General features: G+C 43.7%; 1 protein-coding gene across 1 annotated transcript in view; it reads right to left on the bottom strand.

The window, feature by feature from the left end:
• Positions 1-92: 92 nt before the first annotated feature.
• The window catches only part of LOC115174390 (opsin-5-like), a 40,294-nt gene continuing 21,879 nt past the window's right edge, over positions 93-18,507 (bottom strand). The window contains exons 2-4 of the mRNA XM_029732906.1: positions 10,692-10,985; positions 6,492-6,817; positions 93-380 (exon numbers count right to left, since the gene is read on the bottom strand). Coding sequence (XP_029588766.1) covers positions 93-380; positions 6,492-6,817; positions 10,692-10,985 — 908 coding nt within the window. The remainder of the gene's footprint in view (positions 381-6,491; positions 6,818-10,691; positions 10,986-18,507) is intronic.

The raw sequence follows: 18,507 nt of genomic DNA, 5'->3' as shown, positions 1-18,507 counted from the left end.
TTCATCAGACTCTTTCCAGCACCGCAGTTCCCAACTTCCCCACCAAGGGAGCTCTACTCTTATCATCCGGAAGGCTCTGTAGTAGGTCAGACCTAACACTGCCTGCCCTCCTCTCCTGTCTCCCCACACGAAGGTGAGTCTGGTTGTTCAGAGCAGCAGATCAGGACCTGGAGCTGGCGGAGCTCGCGTCTAAAGGTGCGTCTGAAGATGTAGTAGATGAAAGGGTTGTAGGCCGTGGAGCCTTTAGCGAACAGGCAGGGCAGCAGGGAGACCACGGGGGCCAGGCTGTCCTTCCCCTTGGTGTGGAACATACTCCAAAAGCTGAGCACCACGTAGGGAGACCAGGCTACGATGAACCCAGAGCTGATCAACACCGCCATCTAGGGTGAAGAGGAGAGGGGGAGGAGATAAGGGAGAGGGGAGGAGAGAAATGGAGAGGGGAGGCGTTTCTCTGTCAAAAACATAACATAGACTATGTATACAGCCATGTCAAACTTCTTAACCTGAGGTAGCCAAATTTGACAGGGACTAAAGCGTTTCTCGTGATCTAGACTTGTACGCTTTGTCACAGTCACTCATGAGCTTTGCTTGAGCCCCATGTCTGAAAGACCCTAAGTAGTGGAACCAGCGTGAAATAGGGTTTTGCCCGGATAAATATCATTTTCCAAAATGTCAGCAAAACTGGTACTGTTTTGATATCTAACCAGACTTGTATAATTCATCCCTTGTAAACAAACAAACAGCGCAAAAACAAAGTAATATCTTTCCAGGTGGGATAGCTAGCGAGTGGATAAATCATGCCTCTCCCTAATGTCAATATGCCTTGTCCATTGCTGTTCTGGTTAGTGCTTATTGTCTTATTTCACTGTAGAGCTTCTAGCCCTGCTCAATATGCCTTAGCTAACCCTTTAGTTCCACCTCCCACACATGTGGTGACATCAGCTGGTTTAAATGTTTCTAGCGACAATATCTCTCTCATCATCACTCAATGCCTAGGTTTACCACCAATGTATTCACATCCTATCATACCTTTGTCTGTACATTATGCCTTGAATCTATTCTAAAGCGCCCAGAAACATGCTCCTTTTACTCGCTGTTCCGAACGTACTAGACGACCAGTTCTTATAGCCTTTAGCCGTACCCTTATCCTACTTATCCTCTGTTCCTCTGGTGATTCATTTCTTTAACACACTCTGCCAACCCAGATGTCCTAGCCGTGTCTGAATCCTGGCTTAGGAAGACCACCAAAAACCCAGAAATGTCCATCCCTAACTATAACATTTTCCGACAAGATAGAACTGCCAAAGGGGGCAGAGTTGCAATCTACTGCAGAGATAGCCTGCAGAGTTCTGTCTTACTATCCAGGTCTGTACCCAAACAATTTGAGCTTCTACTTTTAAAAACCCACCTTTCCAGAAACAAGTCTCTCAACGTTGCTGCTTGCTATAGACCACCCTCTGCCCCCAGCTGTGCCCTGGACACCATATGTGAATTGATTGCCCCCCATCTATCTTCAGAGCTTGTGCTGTTAGGTGACCTGAACTGGGACATGCTGAACACCCCGGCCATCCTACAATCTAAGCTTGATGCCCTCAATCTCACACAAATTATCAATGAACCTACCAGGTACAACCCCAAATCCGTAAACATGGGCACCCTCAAAGATATCATCCTAACCAACTTGCCCTCCAAATACACCTCTGCTGTTTTCAACCAAGACCTCATCGATCACTGCCTCATTGCCTGCATCCATAATGGGTCTGCGGTCAAACGACCACTCCTCATCACTGTCAAACGCTCCCTAAAACACTTCAGCGAGCAGGCCTTTCTATTCGACCTGGCCCGGGTATCCTGGAAGGATAATGATCTCATCCAATCAGTAGAGGATCCCTGGTTATTATTTAAAACTGCCTTCCTCACCATCTTAAATAAGCATACCCAATTCAAAAATGTTTGAACCAGGAACAGTTATAGCCCTTGGTTCACTCACATTTACATTACATTTACATTTAAGTCATTTAGCAGACGCTCTTATCCAGAGCGACTTACAAATTGGTGCATTCACCTTATGATATCCAGTGGAACAACCACTTTACAATAGTGCATCTAAATCTTTTAGGGGGGGGGGATTAGAAGGATTACTTTATCCTATCCTAGGTATTCCTTAAAGAGGTGGGGTTTCAGGTGTCTCCGGAAGGTGGTGATTGACTCCGCTGTCCTGGCGTCGTGAGGGAGCTTGTTCCACCATAGGGGTGCCAGAGCAGCGAACAGTTTTGACTGGGCTGAGCGGGAACTGTGCTTCCTCAGAGGTAGGGGGGCCAGCAGGCCAGCGGTGGATGAGCGCAGTGCCCTCGTTTGGGTGTAGGGACTGATCAGAGCCTGAAGGTACGGAGGTGCTGTTCCCCTCACGGCTCCGTAGGCAAGCACCATGGTCTTGTAGCGGATGCGAGCTTCAACTGGAAGCCAGTGGAGAGAGCGGAGGAGCGGAGTGACGTGAGAGAACTTGGGAAGGTTGAACACCAGACGGGCTGCGGCATTCTGGATGAGTTGTAGGGGTTTAATGGCACAGGCAGGGAGCCCAGCCAACAGCGAGTTGCAGTAATCCAGACGGGAGATGACAAGTGCCTGGATTAGGACCTGCGCCGCTTCCTGTGTGAGGCAGGGTCGTACTCTGCGAATGTTGTAGAGCATGAACCTACAGGATCGGGTCACCGCCTTGATGTTAGTGGAGAACGACAGGGTGTTGTCCAGGGTCACGCCAAGGTTCTTAGCACTCTGGGAGGAGGACACAATGGAGTTGTCAACCGTGATGGCGAGATCATGGAACGGGCAGTCCTTCCCCGGGAGGAAAAGCAGCTCCGTCTTGCCGAGGTTCAGCTTGAGGTGGTGATCCGTCATCCACACTGATATGTCTGCCAGACATGCAGAGATGTGATTCGCCACCTGGTTATCAGAAGGGGGAAAGGAGAAGATTAATTGTGTGTCGTCTGCATAGTAATGATAGGAGAGACCATGTGAGGATATGACAGAGCCAAGTGACTTGGTGTATAGCGAGAATAGGAGAGGGCCTAGAACAGAGCCCTGGGGGACACCAGTGGTGAGAGCACGTGGTGCGGAGACAGATTCTTGCCACGCCACCTGGTAGGAGCGACCTGTCAGGTAGGACGCAATCCAAGCGTGAGCCGCGCCGGAGATGCCCAACTCGGAGAGGGTGGAGAGGAGGATTTGGTGGTTCACAGTATCAAAGGCAGCAGATAGGTCTAGAAGGATGAGAGCAGAGGAGAGAGAGTTAGCTTTAGCAGTGCGGAGAGCCTCCGTGACACAGAGAAGAGCAGTCTCAGTTGAGTGACCAGTCTTGAAACCTGACTGATTTGGATCAAGAAGGTCATTCTGAGAGAGATAGCAAGAGAGCTGGCCAAGGACGGCACGTTCAAGAGTTTTGGAGAGAAAAGAAAGAAGGGATACTGGTCTGTAGTTGTTGACATCGGAGGGATCGAGTGTAGGTTTTTTCAGAAGGGGTGCAACTCTCGCTCTCTTGAAGACGGAAGGGACGTAGCCAGCGGTCAAGGACGAGTTGATGAGCGAGGTGAGGTAAGGGAGAAGGTCTCCGGAAATGGTCTGGAGAAGAGAGGTGGGGATAGGGTCAAGCGGGCAGGTTGTTGGGCGGCCGGCCGTCACAAGATGCGAGATTTCATCTTAGAGAGATGTATACAGAGAAGAGTGTCGGCCCGAGAATTGAACCCTGTGGCACCCCCATAGAGACTGCCAGAGGTCCGGACAACAGGCCCTCCGATTTGACACACTGTCGTAGCACGTGCTCCAGCAGGTTTATCTCACTGGTCAAAGCCAATTTCTCCTTTGTCCGCCTTTCCTTCCAGTTCTCTGCTGTCAATGACTGGAACGAATTTCAAAAATCACTGAAGCTGGAGACTCATATCTCCCTCACTAGCTTTAAGCACCAGCTGTCAGATCATCTCACAGATCACTGCACCTGTACATAGCCCATCTGTAAATAGCCCATCCAACTACCTCATCCCCATACTGTATTTATTTATTTATCTTGCTCCTTTGCACCCCAGTATCTCTACTTGCACATTCATCTTCTGCACATCTATCACTCCAGTGTTTAATTGGTTTATTCTAATTACTTCGCCACCATGGCCTATTTATTGCTTTACCTCCCTTATCCTACCTCATTTGCACTCACTGTATATAGACTTTTTCTACTGTATTATTGACTGTATGTTTGTTTATTCCATGTGTAACTCTGTGTTGTTGTATGTGTCAGGTCGCAGTTGTAAATGAGAACTTGTTCTCAACTAGCCTACCTGGTTAAATAAAGGTGAAATACATTTTAAAAATGACTGTTAAGCTGTGAGTCAGAGACAAAGAGGTGTGAATCTGTCTTTGTTAATGTATCACTACACCCTGCTCTGTGTATGCACAACATTACAGAGATAAACTAAATGAAACCCTCCATCTGAGTTTTGTGAGGCTATCGCCAGCTGGAGATGGATCTCAGTCTAATAGGTCATTCATTATCTATCTGTTTGCATCGTAGGAGAGCGGAAAACTCAACTGGGCCTAACCACTGGGCATGAATTAAAGAACAAAGTGAATGTGAAAGATGTATTCAGCTACTCTTGAAGGAACATTTTAAATTCAATAAAAACTGTTTTTTTTCTTAATGCTAAATTATTCATTTTGTCATTTAAAAGCCTTCCACATTGCATTAATAAAATAACTAAGCAGCACTCTTCATACGAATCACACTGTGGACGCACACACACACACACACACACACACACACACACACACACACACACACACACACACACACACACACACACACACACACACACGTTGGAATGTTTCATGCTGCTGTGGGACCAACAGATGTGTGAGAGATTTGTACAGGAACAGACAGATGTGTGAAGTGTCAGAGAGGTGACCGGGAGGTGACCGGGAGGTGACCCGGCATGCTGTCAAACACTACGGATTCATCAGAGGGACACACAGAGACACTGGTAAACTATTCTTTCTCTTTATCTGCTCTCCCCTCACTGTCTCCTCTCACCTCTTCTCCTCCCTCTCTCGCTCTCTCTCTCCCTTCTCATCTAATCCTCTTCTCGCTCTCCCCTCTATCTATCCTTTTCTCGTCCTCAACGTTCTCCTCTCTGTGTTCCATAAATGAGCATTAATGGTAATAAGAATGGTTAAATCACATGCTTTTTCAATGGTAACAATGTTATAAAGGGCCGTACAAGAAGAATGTGACAACTAGCATTGATGTCCATAAGAATAGTAAACTTACATATCCTTGTTCTATAAGCAGCTATAATTTACACAGTATTTGTCTTGGCAGCTTGTGGAGCACTGTGTGAGCTATTGCCCTAAATTTAAACTATCCACAGATTCAATTAATCACAAACACACACGTTCTAGAGATAAGCAATCATTTGTATAAGAATTTTAGTGTCACTTCCCATCTCAAATCACATTAGATTGGTCATTACATCAAGGAGCAGCAGGAGGGAGGCAATTTAACAATATCCAAACAAGGCACTTAGCTTCACTCAACAGTGCAATCTGTTGTTGTTCTTGTAGGTTTGCTGTTTGGCCCATTGGGCTATAGGGAAAGATAAATTGCTCTTTATTTTGTCATGTTTTAAACCATATATGTTTCATGATTTAAACCAGACAGCATAGGAAAGCTGTCACGTGTGCTCCCTCTCCGGCCTCTAGGTCACCAGGCAGCTCGTTATGGCGCACACCTGTCACCATCGTTACGTGCATCTGCGCATAATGACACTCACCTGGGCTCCATCACCTCCTTGATTACCTGCGCTATATATGTCACTCCCTTTGATCCTTCCCCAGGCGTCATTGTGTCTGTTTCACGTCTGTGCGTTGTTGGTGTTTTGTATTGTTTCATTCAGTTATTAAATGATTCAATCCCTGAACTTGCTTCCCGACTTCCAACGCACACGTTACAAAAGCCCTGAGATTTGGATTATCAAAGGTTTATACGTAGTAAATAAACTTTTTTTTTTATGGCTTCATTTAATAACACTTCTCATTAATTTAACAACTTACATGATTGATTTATTGACTTCACCATATTAACGCATGAATAAACTCACTAATCTAATTAAAGCTGGAATCCGTATTTAAACTGCCATGTCCATTTGTCATATTACAACAACAAAGAAGTTACTTTAAACAACGAACAACGTTTTCTCCCTTGGATATCATTGCACGCACAATAAAGCTGCCGAACGCTGCTCTCCTCCGTTTCACCAACAATCAATAACAAAGGTGCTGGGGAGAACAGTGGCACTGTTTTACTTTATGCGGATTGTAAGCTAGTGTGCAGTGGCTGCAGCAGGTGTTGTTGAAGAGGAGGTGGATGCTAATGTGTTAGCTTCGCCCTTTTCAAATATTTAATTAAACGGTTAATAAACAGTCAACAGATAAACGTTCATACTCACCAGAGTGACCTTCCTCTCGATGTGTCCGCAGTTGAAGTCGCTGCTTTGGATGGCCTGGTAGGCCTTGTGGAGTTTCCAGGCTATGCCGAAATAGGAGAAGAGGATGACGAGGCAGGGGATGAAGGTGCAGAGGATAGACAGAGACATGATGAAGGTGGAACGGCTCAGGGAGTCTTGGTAGCTGGCCCAGTCCACGGAGCAGGCCACCCCGAAGGGCTCCGGTCCATAGCCACCCCATCCCAGTAGAGGGAACACAGCCCACAGCCCAGAGTACAGCCAGATCACACTGATCACCATGGTGATGGTCCGACGCTGGAACTTGTTGCCTAGTGAAGAGGTAGAGGGGGGAGAGGTAGAGAAGGGTAGGAAGAGGTGTAGAGGAGTACTCTAACCCTTAGCATAAACCTTACCCTAACCCTAATCCTAACCCTGAACCAAAGTTTAACTCTAGTCAGATCACACTGATCATCATTATGCTATGATGCTGGAATTTTTTTACCTGTATGAGAGTTAAAGAGGAGTGTACAGTAAGGACAGCTAGAGCACTGTAAGGACCCTATTTGATAGGCGCCTTACAATCTCTCCCAATGGGGATATTCTTATAAATATTGCGGTTAGAGCTTCTTTGGGAATTGAAGATAAATCCTAATCAATAAAACAAATGCAGGTGGGAGAGCATTTTTCAGTTTGAGCACCTGCCCCCTGAAAGGTCAGAATTTTTGAGTAACAGTGGAATCAACCAATCACATTTTAACAAAAGCGCATGTAAACTTCCCCCTTCTCAAAGGCTGACAGGTCACTGTGCAATAGTGAGCAGTAGATTTCCCATAGTCTAGCTAGCTGTTGTTGTAAGCTAGTGTGCAGTGGCTGCAGCAGGTGTTGTTGAAGAGGAGGTGGATGCTAATGTGTTAGCTTCGCCCTTTTCAAGATTCACTTTCATAAAGAAATTACGTTTCAAATGATCATCAGTAAATGATCACTTGTTAACTAGCTATCTGTTGTTAACTAGCTATCTCTGAAAATAATGTGTGTGAAACATTGTTGCATTTAAGATTTTAGATCACAGAATATTTGGTGTGCTGAACTTGAAAAAGATGTTTGCAATGGGAAGTAATAGCTAAACAGCTAAACATTTTAACTGGGAAATGCTTAGCCTATTGGTTGTGATTTTTGTATTCTTATGATTGGAACCTACCTGCTAATTATGTCAGAGTGAATGTGCTGCTTATTCATTAACATCATGATGTGTGTGACTGCTGTCTTTCTATCGGCCCTCTGTGTTTTACAAAAAGTGTTCTCTCATACATGGAGTGTGCCGGGTTTTACGGACACTGTCCTTTCAGCATCACGAGCATGGCACACTCACATCCTTTGAAGTGTCACTTTCGATAATGCTGGTGTTAGGTTGTTCAAGCAGTGTGGTTGTTGTTGCGGGTAGCATTATCCATGTGGGTGCTGTCTCTGTGTGAGTGGTAGCATGAAGTGTGGCTCAGCCTCAGGCCTGTTGGATTCAGTTGGGCGCATTAAGCGACGCTATGTTTCGGTTATTTTTCTTGAGTTTTGAGTTTGGTACGATGTATTGGAAGATTTTATTGTCCCAATGAAGGTCCAATAGACATGGTTTGCCACTGTACAGTATATATATGCTTTTCTCTCTATACATAAATCAAAATGGACAGCTGAAAGCAAGGTGATGTATCGTAGGCTAGCTTGTTGCTGGACCTGGTTGGTTTGGTAAAGTAGTTTATTACCGTAGGTCCGATCAACGGCAGCAGGGCACTCTGCATCTACATATGAGGACACCGAGGTCCGGACCTCTGTCATTTTTTGTAATTTGAAAATAATAATTCACCACTCTCTCAAATGTTCTAACTCTGCCATCTCGCGACACAGGCCAAAGGCCTGAGACGTGAAACGAACTACCCCATCTCGGACAAAAGTCATTTTTTTTGTTATTCTTTTTACCTCGATTTTCCATTTGAATATAATAGATTACCCATTACCCACCTTTTCTTTTAACACTACATCACTGATATTAAGTAATATCCTAATAATTCATGTGAATGTGATAATACAATAATCTGTGTGCTCCATTGATGTTTGTTTATGCGGAGCTTGATTAGTAATGCCTAGGAATACAAATGTGAATGCTATGTCATTTGAGAAAATAGATATCTAATTAAAGAGATGACGATTTTATGCAATTCATCATTACAATTGACTGAACAGTCGCTGATGCTACATGTCACTGTGAATCATTTCTCATATTTCCCTCCTTTCAGGGGTATAACATTACGTATGGCTAATAGGCTATGTGTTTGTAGATCGACCCATGTGAATTAACCTACAGCAGCCAAGGTGTAACGGGCGTCGTAAGGATTGGACCAAGGTGCAGCGGGAACGTGTATACTCATCTTCTTTATTTAATTAAAAGAAGGAAAAACAAACAAATCACGTAACAAAACAACGACCGACACTAAACAGTCCTGTCAGGTGCACAGACACAAAACAGGAGACAACTACCCACAAATCCCATTACAAAAACACCCCTATACATAGGACCTTCAATCAGAGGCAACGAGGAACAGCTGCCTCCAATTGAAGGTCAATCCAATGATAAACATAGAAATAGATAGACTAGACTGAACATAGAAATACACTAACATAGAACATAGCCCAACAAACCCCGGAACACATAAAACAAACACCCCTCTAACATAAGTACATAGCCCAACAAACCCTGAACCACATAAAACAAACACCCCCTGCCACGTCCTGACCAAACTACAATAACAAATAACCCCTTTACTGGTCAGGACGTGACACAAGGTGAAAATGGCTGGGGTCATTTTTGCTTGATTTTACTGTTCTCCAAATCAGTTCGTCAAATGTATGCCCTGCTAGAGCTGCCCCGGTCAACTGTAAGGGCTGTTATTGTGAGGTGGAAACATCTAGGAGCAACAACGGTTCAGCCGCGAAGAGATAGGCCACACAAGTTCACAGAACGGGACCGTTGAGTGCTGAAGCGAGTAGCTCGCAAAAATCGTCTTTCCTTGGTTGCAACACTCACATCCAAGTTCCAAACTGCCTCTGAAAGCAACGTCAGCACAAGTATTGTTCATCGGGAGCTTCATGAAATGGGTTTCCATGGCCAAGCAGCCACACACAAGCCAAGCAGCCTCACCATGCGCAATGCCAAGCTTCAACTGGGGTGGTGTAAAGCTCACCGCCATTGGACTCTGGAGCAGTGGCAACGTGTTCTCCGCAGTGATGAATCACGCTTCACCATCTGGCAGTCCGAAGTACGAATCTGGGTTTGACGGATGACAGGAGAACGCTACATGCCCCAATGCATAGTGGCAACTGTAAAGTTTGGTGGAGGAGAAATAGTGGTCTGGGGCTGTTTTTCATGGTTCGGGCTAGGACCCTTAATTCCAGTGAAGGGAAGTCTTAACACTACAGCATACAATGACATTCTAGACGATTCTGTGCTTCCAAATTTGTGGCACCGTTTGGGGAAGACCGTTTCCTGTTTCAGCATGACAATGTGCTCCTGTGCACAAAGCGAGGATCATAACAAAATGGTTTGTCGAGATCAGTGTGGAAGAACTTGACTGGCCTTCACAGAGCCCTGACCTCAACCCCATTGAACACCTTTGGGATGAATTGGAATGCTGACTGTGAACCAGGCCTAATCGCCCAACGTCAGTGCCCGACCTCACTAATGCTCTTGTGGTTGAATGAAAGCAAGTCTCCGCAGCAATGTTCCAACATCGCCTTCCCAGAAGAGCGGAGGCTTTAATAAAATATAATATAGAAAAAAAGCTAAAAGAAAGCCTGCGGATCCTAAATCAGGGCCTTAGAGCCTCGGTCCTCATGGAGAGATGTGCCTTCGGGGTTCAGTAATGTTTGGTTTAGACCTACATGGAAATCAGAGGTGTGGAGTGAACCTCCTAGCCAAATTTGATCAATCAAAAATGTGTCTTGGGGGGGTTTTCATCTTGTTCTAGTTAACTGCACTGAAACATTATTATCTGTGGGGGCTAACACAACTCGTCAGATCTCAGGCAAGGTATCACACAAACATATTGGAGTTTACCAAACAACCTCCTCTATCAACCAGCCACCCTACCGCACTTTTTCGACCCAGCTTGCATAAAAAAGGAAAACTGTGCTCAACTGACGGACTCACCGCCATACCTGTTTTGGGTGGGTTTCCTGTCACCAGGTATCGTACCAGACCCATGACAGCCAGGGTCATGATGCTGGCCGTACTGAAGATCATCCCCATCAGGCCATAGTAGAGGCAGGAGGAATTCCCTCCGATCCAGGCGTGGTTGAAGAAAGAGGCAATGGACAGGGGGTACATGCTGAGAGCCATGCCGATGTCCGTCACAGCCAGGTTGACTGTCAGGAGCTCCGGAGCCTTGAGGTGAGTCGGCCGCAGTGCTGAGGTCAGCAAGACCGCAGCATTACCCAGCACTGACAGCACCGCTGGATGGGAGAGAGAAAGAGAGCAATAAGTCAGTCAGTCAGTCAATCAAGGAATCAAGCAAGAAAGCTGGAAGAGAGAGCAAGGGTTAGTAAACTAATCTACCAATCAATTAACCAATCAAGCTGGAAGAAGGAGAGAGAAGGGAAAGAGGAGCCATTAAATGTCCATGGAAGAGAGGACAGAATTAGAATAGAACGTGCCATATAGTCCTGCTGTTCTGTCCTCTCTAGCATGGCCAGATAGTGGCGTCCCAGATCCACTCACCCGTGTGATGCTGCTATTGTCATTAAACCTTATTTGCAGTGTTTGTCATGGTACAGATGTCAGATCTTTATTTGATCACTCTTTTGTCTTGAACTATTTTCTTTGCGCATCAGGAAATTCAAATGAGCCTTGTGATTTAGATACGTTCACTGAAAACCCGCAGTTCCCTTTCTCTCCATGCTGGGCAGTCGAGTAATTCAGAGCAGTGCCAGCTATTAAAACCATCCTCCCTCTCTCGCTCGCTAAAAGCACCAGACAGAATATTAATAAATGTCCTACTGCTACTGTAGGCCTATAGGTCCTATTACTGCAACATTCAAATGTGCAAAATTGTATCTGAAATGCATCCATTCACATCAACAACCATTGTTTTATATAGCTTAATAACACAAGATAGATATTGGTCTCCACTACAACATACAAGTGTCAAGTGTATTCGGAATGCAGCCATACAATAAGCCACACCTAAACTATAGCCTTTCAAAAATAATTGCACACATAGGCCTAATATCATGCTAAAAGACAAGATGACATTAAGCAGTTAATGCCCTGTGTTCACTAGCACGCGGTGCTGCGTGGTGAAACACCGCTTCCCATTACTTTCGATGGAAGGAAAGCGGTGAGAAGCGAAGAGGGCGGGGACCTTTGAGCAGCGCGAAGTTGGCGTGGGAGGCGGTGTAAAAGATGAACTTTTCCCAACTTTATGCAAATCACCAGCGGCGACCGCTGGGTGATGACCAATCATATAGAGTGGTTTCCATGACGAATTTGACGCTATGCGACCCAAGGCTACTAGGATGGAAGCAAATGTAAGTGATTATAATGCCATAATGAATCATGCAAAAAAATGTACAGTTCAGAGGAATATGTTGGTTAATGTGGAGACAAACGATTATGCATATTTTTGGTCATAAAGTTAGTTTACGAAAGACGCGATTTAGCAAGCTAGCTGACTAGCTAACATTAGCCAGCTAACTGGCTAGCTTTATGTGTGTTGTAACATGAGTATGAAATTGTAATTCTGGTTGTTTAATGTTTTAGGGACTCCTGAAACAACCAGCAAACCAGGCGGTCGTCTTGTGAAACAGTGGATGTAAAGAATCTAGCTAGCTAAAGAATTTACTGCAAATTGAATATACTATTTTGTAAGCTTGCCTTGCTGATATTTGCCATGCAAATGAAGTAACATAGCTAGCTAACTATTTTCTTGCTTATTGTGCAGTGGAGGATGAAAATAACTGTATTCCTATGGATGTGTAGCTAGCTATGTAGCCGATCTGTATATGGACCCTAAAACGTTTGGTATACATACAGTTGAAGTCAGAAGTTTACATACACTTATGTTGAAGTCATTAAAACTCGTTTTTCAACCACTCCACAGATTTCTTGTTAACTATAGTTTTGGCAAGTCAGTTAGGACATCTACTTTGTGCATGATACAAGTAATTTTTCCAACAATTGTTTACAGGCAGATTATTTCATTTATAATTCACTGTATCATAATTCCAGTGGGTCAGAAGTTTACATACACTAAGTTGACTGCACCTTTAAACTGCTTGGAAAATTTCAGAACATTTTGTCATGGCTTCAGAAGCTTCTGATAGGCTAATTGACATCATTCGAGTCAATTTGAGGTGTACCTGTGGATGTATTTCAAGGCCTACCTTCAAACTCATTGCCTCTTTGCTTGACATCATGGAAAAATCAAAAGAAATCAGCCAAGACCTCAGAAAAACATTGTAAACCACAAGTCTGGTTCATCCTTGGGAGCAATTTCCAAACGCCTGAAGGTACCACGTTCAGCTGTACAAACAATAGTATGCAAGTATAAACACCATGGGACCTCGCAGTCGTCATACCGCTCAGGAAGGAGACGCGTTCTGTCTCCTAGAGATGAACGTACTTTGGTGAGAAAAGTGCAAATCAATCCAAGAACAACAGCAAAGGACCTTTTTTATTTTTTATTTCACCTTTATTTAACCAGGTAGGCTAGTTGAGAACAAGTTCTAATTTGCAACTGCGACCTGGCCAAGATAAAGCATAGCAATTCGACACATACAACAACACAGAGTTACACATGGAATAAACAAAACATAGTCAATAATACAGTAGAAGAAAATAAAATAAAAAGTCTATATACAGAGTGCAAATGAGGTAAGATAAGGGAGTTAAGGCAATACATAGGCCATGGTGGCGAAGTAATTACAATATAGCAATTAAACACTGGAATGGTAGATGTGCAGAAGATGAATGTGCAAGTAGGGATACTGGGGTGCAAAGGAGCAAGATAAATAAATAAATAAATACAGTATGGGGATGAGGTAGGTAGATAGATGGGCTGTTTACAGATGGGCTATGTACAGGTGCAGTGTTCTGTGAGCTGCTCTGACAGCTGGTGCATAAAGCTAGTGAGGGAGATATGAGTCTCCAGCTTCAGAGATTTTTGCAGTTCGTTCTAGTCATTGGCAGCAGAGAACTGGAAGGAAAGACGACCAAAGGAGGAATTGGCTTTGGGGGTGACCAGTGAGATATACCTGCTGGAGCGTGTGCTACGAGTGGGTGCTGCTATGGTGACCAGTGAGCTGAGATAAGGCGGGGCTTTACCTAGCAGAGACTTGTAGATAACCTGTAGCCAGTGTGTTTGGCGACGAGTATGAAGCGAGGGCCAACCAACGAGAACATACAGGTCGCAATGGTGGGTAGTGTATGGGGCTTTGGTGACAAAACAGATGGCACTGTGATAGACTTCATCCAATTTGTTGAGTAGAGTGTTTGAGGCTATTTTATAAATGACATCACCGAAGTCGAGGATCGGTAGGATGGTCAGTTTTACGAGGGTATGTTTGGCAGCATGAGTGAAGGATGCTTTATTGCGATATAGGAAGCCAATTCTAGATTTAATTTTGGATTGGAGATGATTAATGTGAGTCTGGAAGGAGAGTTTACAGTCTAACCAGACACCTAGGTATTTGTAGTTGTCCACGTATTCTAAGTCAGAGCCGTCCAGAGTAGTGATGCTGGACGGGCGAGCAGGTGCGGGCAGTGATCGATTGAATAGCGTGCATTTAGTGCATTTAGCGTGCATTTAGTTTTAAGAGCAGTTGGGGGCCACGGAAGGAGAGTTGTATGGCACCTTGTGAAGATGCTGGAGGAAACCGGTACAAAAGTATCTATATCCACAGTAAAACGAGTCCTGTATCAACATAACCTGAAGGGCCGCTCAGCAAGGAAGAAGCCACTACTCCAAAACCACCATAAAAAAGCCAGACTACGGTTTGCAACTGCACATGGGGACAAAGATCGTACTTTTTGGAGAAATGTCCTCTGGTCTGATGAAACAAAAATAGAACTGTTTGGTCATAATGACCATCGATGTTTGGAGGAAAAAGGGGGAGGCTTGCAAGCCAAAGAACACCATCTCAACCGTGAAGCACGGGGGTGGCAGCATCATGTTGTGGGGATGCTTTGCTGCAGGAGGGACTGGTGCACTTCACAAAATAGATGGCATCATGAGAAAGGAAATGATGTGGATATATTGAAGCAACATCTCAAGACAAAGTCAGGAAGTTAAAGCTTGGTCGCAAATGGGTCTTCCAAATGGACAATGACCCCAAGCATACTTCCAAAGTTGTGGCAAAATGGCTTAAGGACAACAAAGTCAAGGTATTGGAGTGTCCATCACAAAGCCCTGACTTCAATCCTATAGAACATTTGTGGGCAGAACTGAAAAGGCGTGTGCGAGCGAAGAGGCCTACAAACCTGACTCAGTAACACCAGCTCTGTCAGGAGGAATGGGCCAAAATTCACCCAACTTATTGTGGGAAGCTTGTGGAAGGCTACCCGAAATGTTTGACCCAAGTTGCACAATTTAAAGGCAATGCTACCAAATACTAATTGAGTGTATGTAAACTTCTGACCCACTGGGAATGTGATGAAAGAAATAAAAGTTGAAATAAATCATTCTCTCTACTATTATTCTGACATTTCACATTCTTAAAATAAAGTGGTGATCCTAACTGACCTAAGACAGAGAATTTTTACTTGGATTAAATGTCTTGAATTGTGAAAAACTGAGTTTAAATGTATTTGTCTAAGGTGTATGTAAACTTTCGACTTCAACTGTATATACTGTATTCTATTATATATTACTGTATCTTAGTCTATGCCGCTCTGACATTGCTCATCCATATATTTATATATTCTTTATTCCTTTACTTAGATGTGTGTATTGGGTATATGTTGTGAAATTGTTAGATATTACTTGTTAGATATTACTGTACTGTCGGAGCTAGAAACACAAGCATTTCGCTACACCTGCAAAAACATCTGCTAAACACGTGTATGTGACCAATAAAATGTGATTTGATTTGATTTTGAATAATGGGGGTAAGACAGTGTGTCAGGGTCAACCCTGTAGGTCATTATAATAGAGAATGTGTATTGGTTGCATGCACACAACATTTGCCTGCCTTTGGCTGCGTTTATGCAGGCAACCCAATTCTGATATTTTTTCCCCACCAATTGGTCTTTTGACAAATAATTGGGCAAAAGATCAAAATAGGGCTGCCTGTGTAAAAGCAGCCTATGATCTTTAGCCCATAGAAATGGTTCCCCAGGCCTGGACCTGCACGCAGGCAGACACTATCTTTAAAAAAATGTATTATTAAGGGGAACCAAGCAAGGGGGTTGAGCGTTAACATTCCTCATCGGGGTTCCCACTTGGTTTGCATTGTCACTGTCTTACATTTTAGTCATTTAGCAGACACTCTTATCCAGAGCGACTTACAGTAGTGAATGCATACATTTCATACAATTTCATATATATATATATATATATTTTTTTTTCTGTGCTGGCCCCCCGTGGGAATCAAACCCACAACCCTGGCGTTGCAAACACCATGCTCTACCAACTGAGCTACAGGGAAGGCATGGAATGTTGACAGGTCATAGTGCATATTGCAGGCCAGATTCCTGTGAAAACACCATGTTTACTATTGACCACTGTGCTCCTCAGGCATTTTGACATGGAAATTAAAAGACACATCCTGGATTTTCAGAAGAATAGCCTTGATAAGAGTGTTATGAACTCCCTCAAGGAGTTGAACTCTGATGGGGTTGTGGTTAGCGCGCTTGAATTGGGGGAGGGGGAACCGTGTTCTCCCATAGGTTACACACTTTAAGAGCTAGCAGAGTGCTAAATGATACTTGGTCTGGGGAATTTTTTATAATGGACTGCATTATATCGCACTTAAACCCCACACCAGTTGAAATCCACTTTTTCGATCTGAAAGGAGATGCCCAGAGCTTACCCATGATGTTGCATAACAATGTAAGTCAATAAGACATATTTTTAGTCAAAGTTGTATATCTTTGTGCTTGAAGTGACAAAACCGAACTGCCCTCTGTGTAAATTTGTGCCATGACGTGTATTTTCCTATTTGTATTTGTATTTATTATAGATCCCCATTACATTACAATACATTCACAGATTTCACAACACACTGTGAGCCCTCAGGCCCCTACTCCACCACTACCACATATCTACAGTACTAAATCCATGTGTATGTATAGTGCATATGTTATCGTGTGTGTGTGTATGCATGTGTCTGTGCCAATGTTTGTGTTGCTTTACAGTCCCCACTGTTCCATAAGGTGTTTTTTAATCAGTTTTTGAAATATACTTTTACTGCTTGGAGTCAGTTACTTGATGTGGAATAGAGTTTCATGTAGTCATGGCTCTATGCAGTACTGTGTGCCTCCCATAGTCTGTTCTGGACTTGGGGACTGTGAAGAGACCTCTTGTGACATGTCTTGTGGGGTAGGCATGGGTGGCCGAGCTGTGTGCCAGTAGTTTAGACAGACAGCTCGGTGCATTCAACATGTCAATACCTCTCATAAATAAAAGTAGTGATGAAGTCAATCTCTCCTCCACTTTCAGCCAGGAGAGATTGACATGCATATTATTCATATTAGCTCTCTGTGTACATCCAAGGGCCAGCCGTGCCGCCCTGTTCTGAGCCAATTGCAAAGTCCTTTTTGTGGCACCTGACCACACGACTGAACAGTAGTCAAGGTGGGACAAAACTAGGGCCTGTAGGACCTGCCTTGTTGATAGAGTTGTTAAGAAGGCAGAGTATCGCTTTATTATAGACAGACTTCTCTCCATCTTAGCTACTACTGCATCAATCTGTTTTGACCATGACAGTTTACAATCAAGGGTTACTCCAAGCAGTTTAGTCATCTCAACTTGCTCAATTTCCACATTATTTATTACAAGATTTAGTTGAAGTTTAGGGTTTAGTGAGTGTTTTGTTCCAAATAAAATGCTTTTAGTTTTAGAAATATTTAGGGCTAACTTATTCCTTGCCACCCACTCTGAAACTAACTGCAGCTCTTTGTTGAGTGTTGCAGTCATTTCAGTCGCTGTAGTAGCTGATGTGTAAAATGTCGAGTCATCTGCATACATAGACACTCTGGCTTTACTCAAAGTCAGTTGCATGTCGTTAGTAAAAATTTGGTGTATAATATGATGTGTAAATTATTTTTTGCCTACGTTTAGTTTCAGGAATGGGTTTTATTTGAATGGTACCACCAACCATCATGGCATTGTTTGTTAATCAGAAACACCTGCAAAGTTTGCGAGTCGCGACTGAGCTCAGCACTATAGATCATATTTGGCTACATCAAAGATTGTGGATGAATTAAGATAGTTCACTCAGGCTGTTTACCATTGAAAGAAATGGTCAGTTCCGGTCTACTTAACAGGGTTGATCTCCCATTGACACCGATGCCTATATTCTTTGTTGTTCTCTCTGTTCTCTCATTTCACCAATCTAACTAGCTATATATCAATGCATTATCTAAATTGCAGCCGTGAATACGCTATAGAAATAGAGAGAATATAAGGTCCGGTAATATGGATAGTTTAACTATTGAAGCAATGGGCGAGTTTGTTATGCATGACTTGGTGCCCCGGGTGGGTACAGATTTCACTTTAGGATCAATGGAATGGTCGAAAATTAGCAAACCCTGCACACCCGGGGCACCAGGCCATGCAAAACAAATGTATCTAAAATGTTAGTGGTCAAAACCACTCATCTTGGGGCAATGGTTGGAGTAGGGTTCTAAAATGCAATCATATCACGCAATTTTGATATTTATAAAATTGTCATATTTTTTTAATGCAGACTAGCTAAAAAATAATTGATGATTATGGCAGGGGTGCAACTTTCACTGGGGACGGGGGGACGGGGGGGA

The sequence above is a fragment of the Salmo trutta genome, chromosome 35, assembly GCF_901001165.1.
Source record: "Salmo trutta chromosome 35, fSalTru1.1, whole genome shotgun sequence".
Taxonomy (NCBI): domain Eukaryota; kingdom Metazoa; phylum Chordata; class Actinopteri; order Salmoniformes; family Salmonidae; genus Salmo; species Salmo trutta.
The sequence above is the reverse complement of the archived record's forward strand: the minus strand, read 5'-3'. Positions and strand labels throughout refer to the sequence as shown.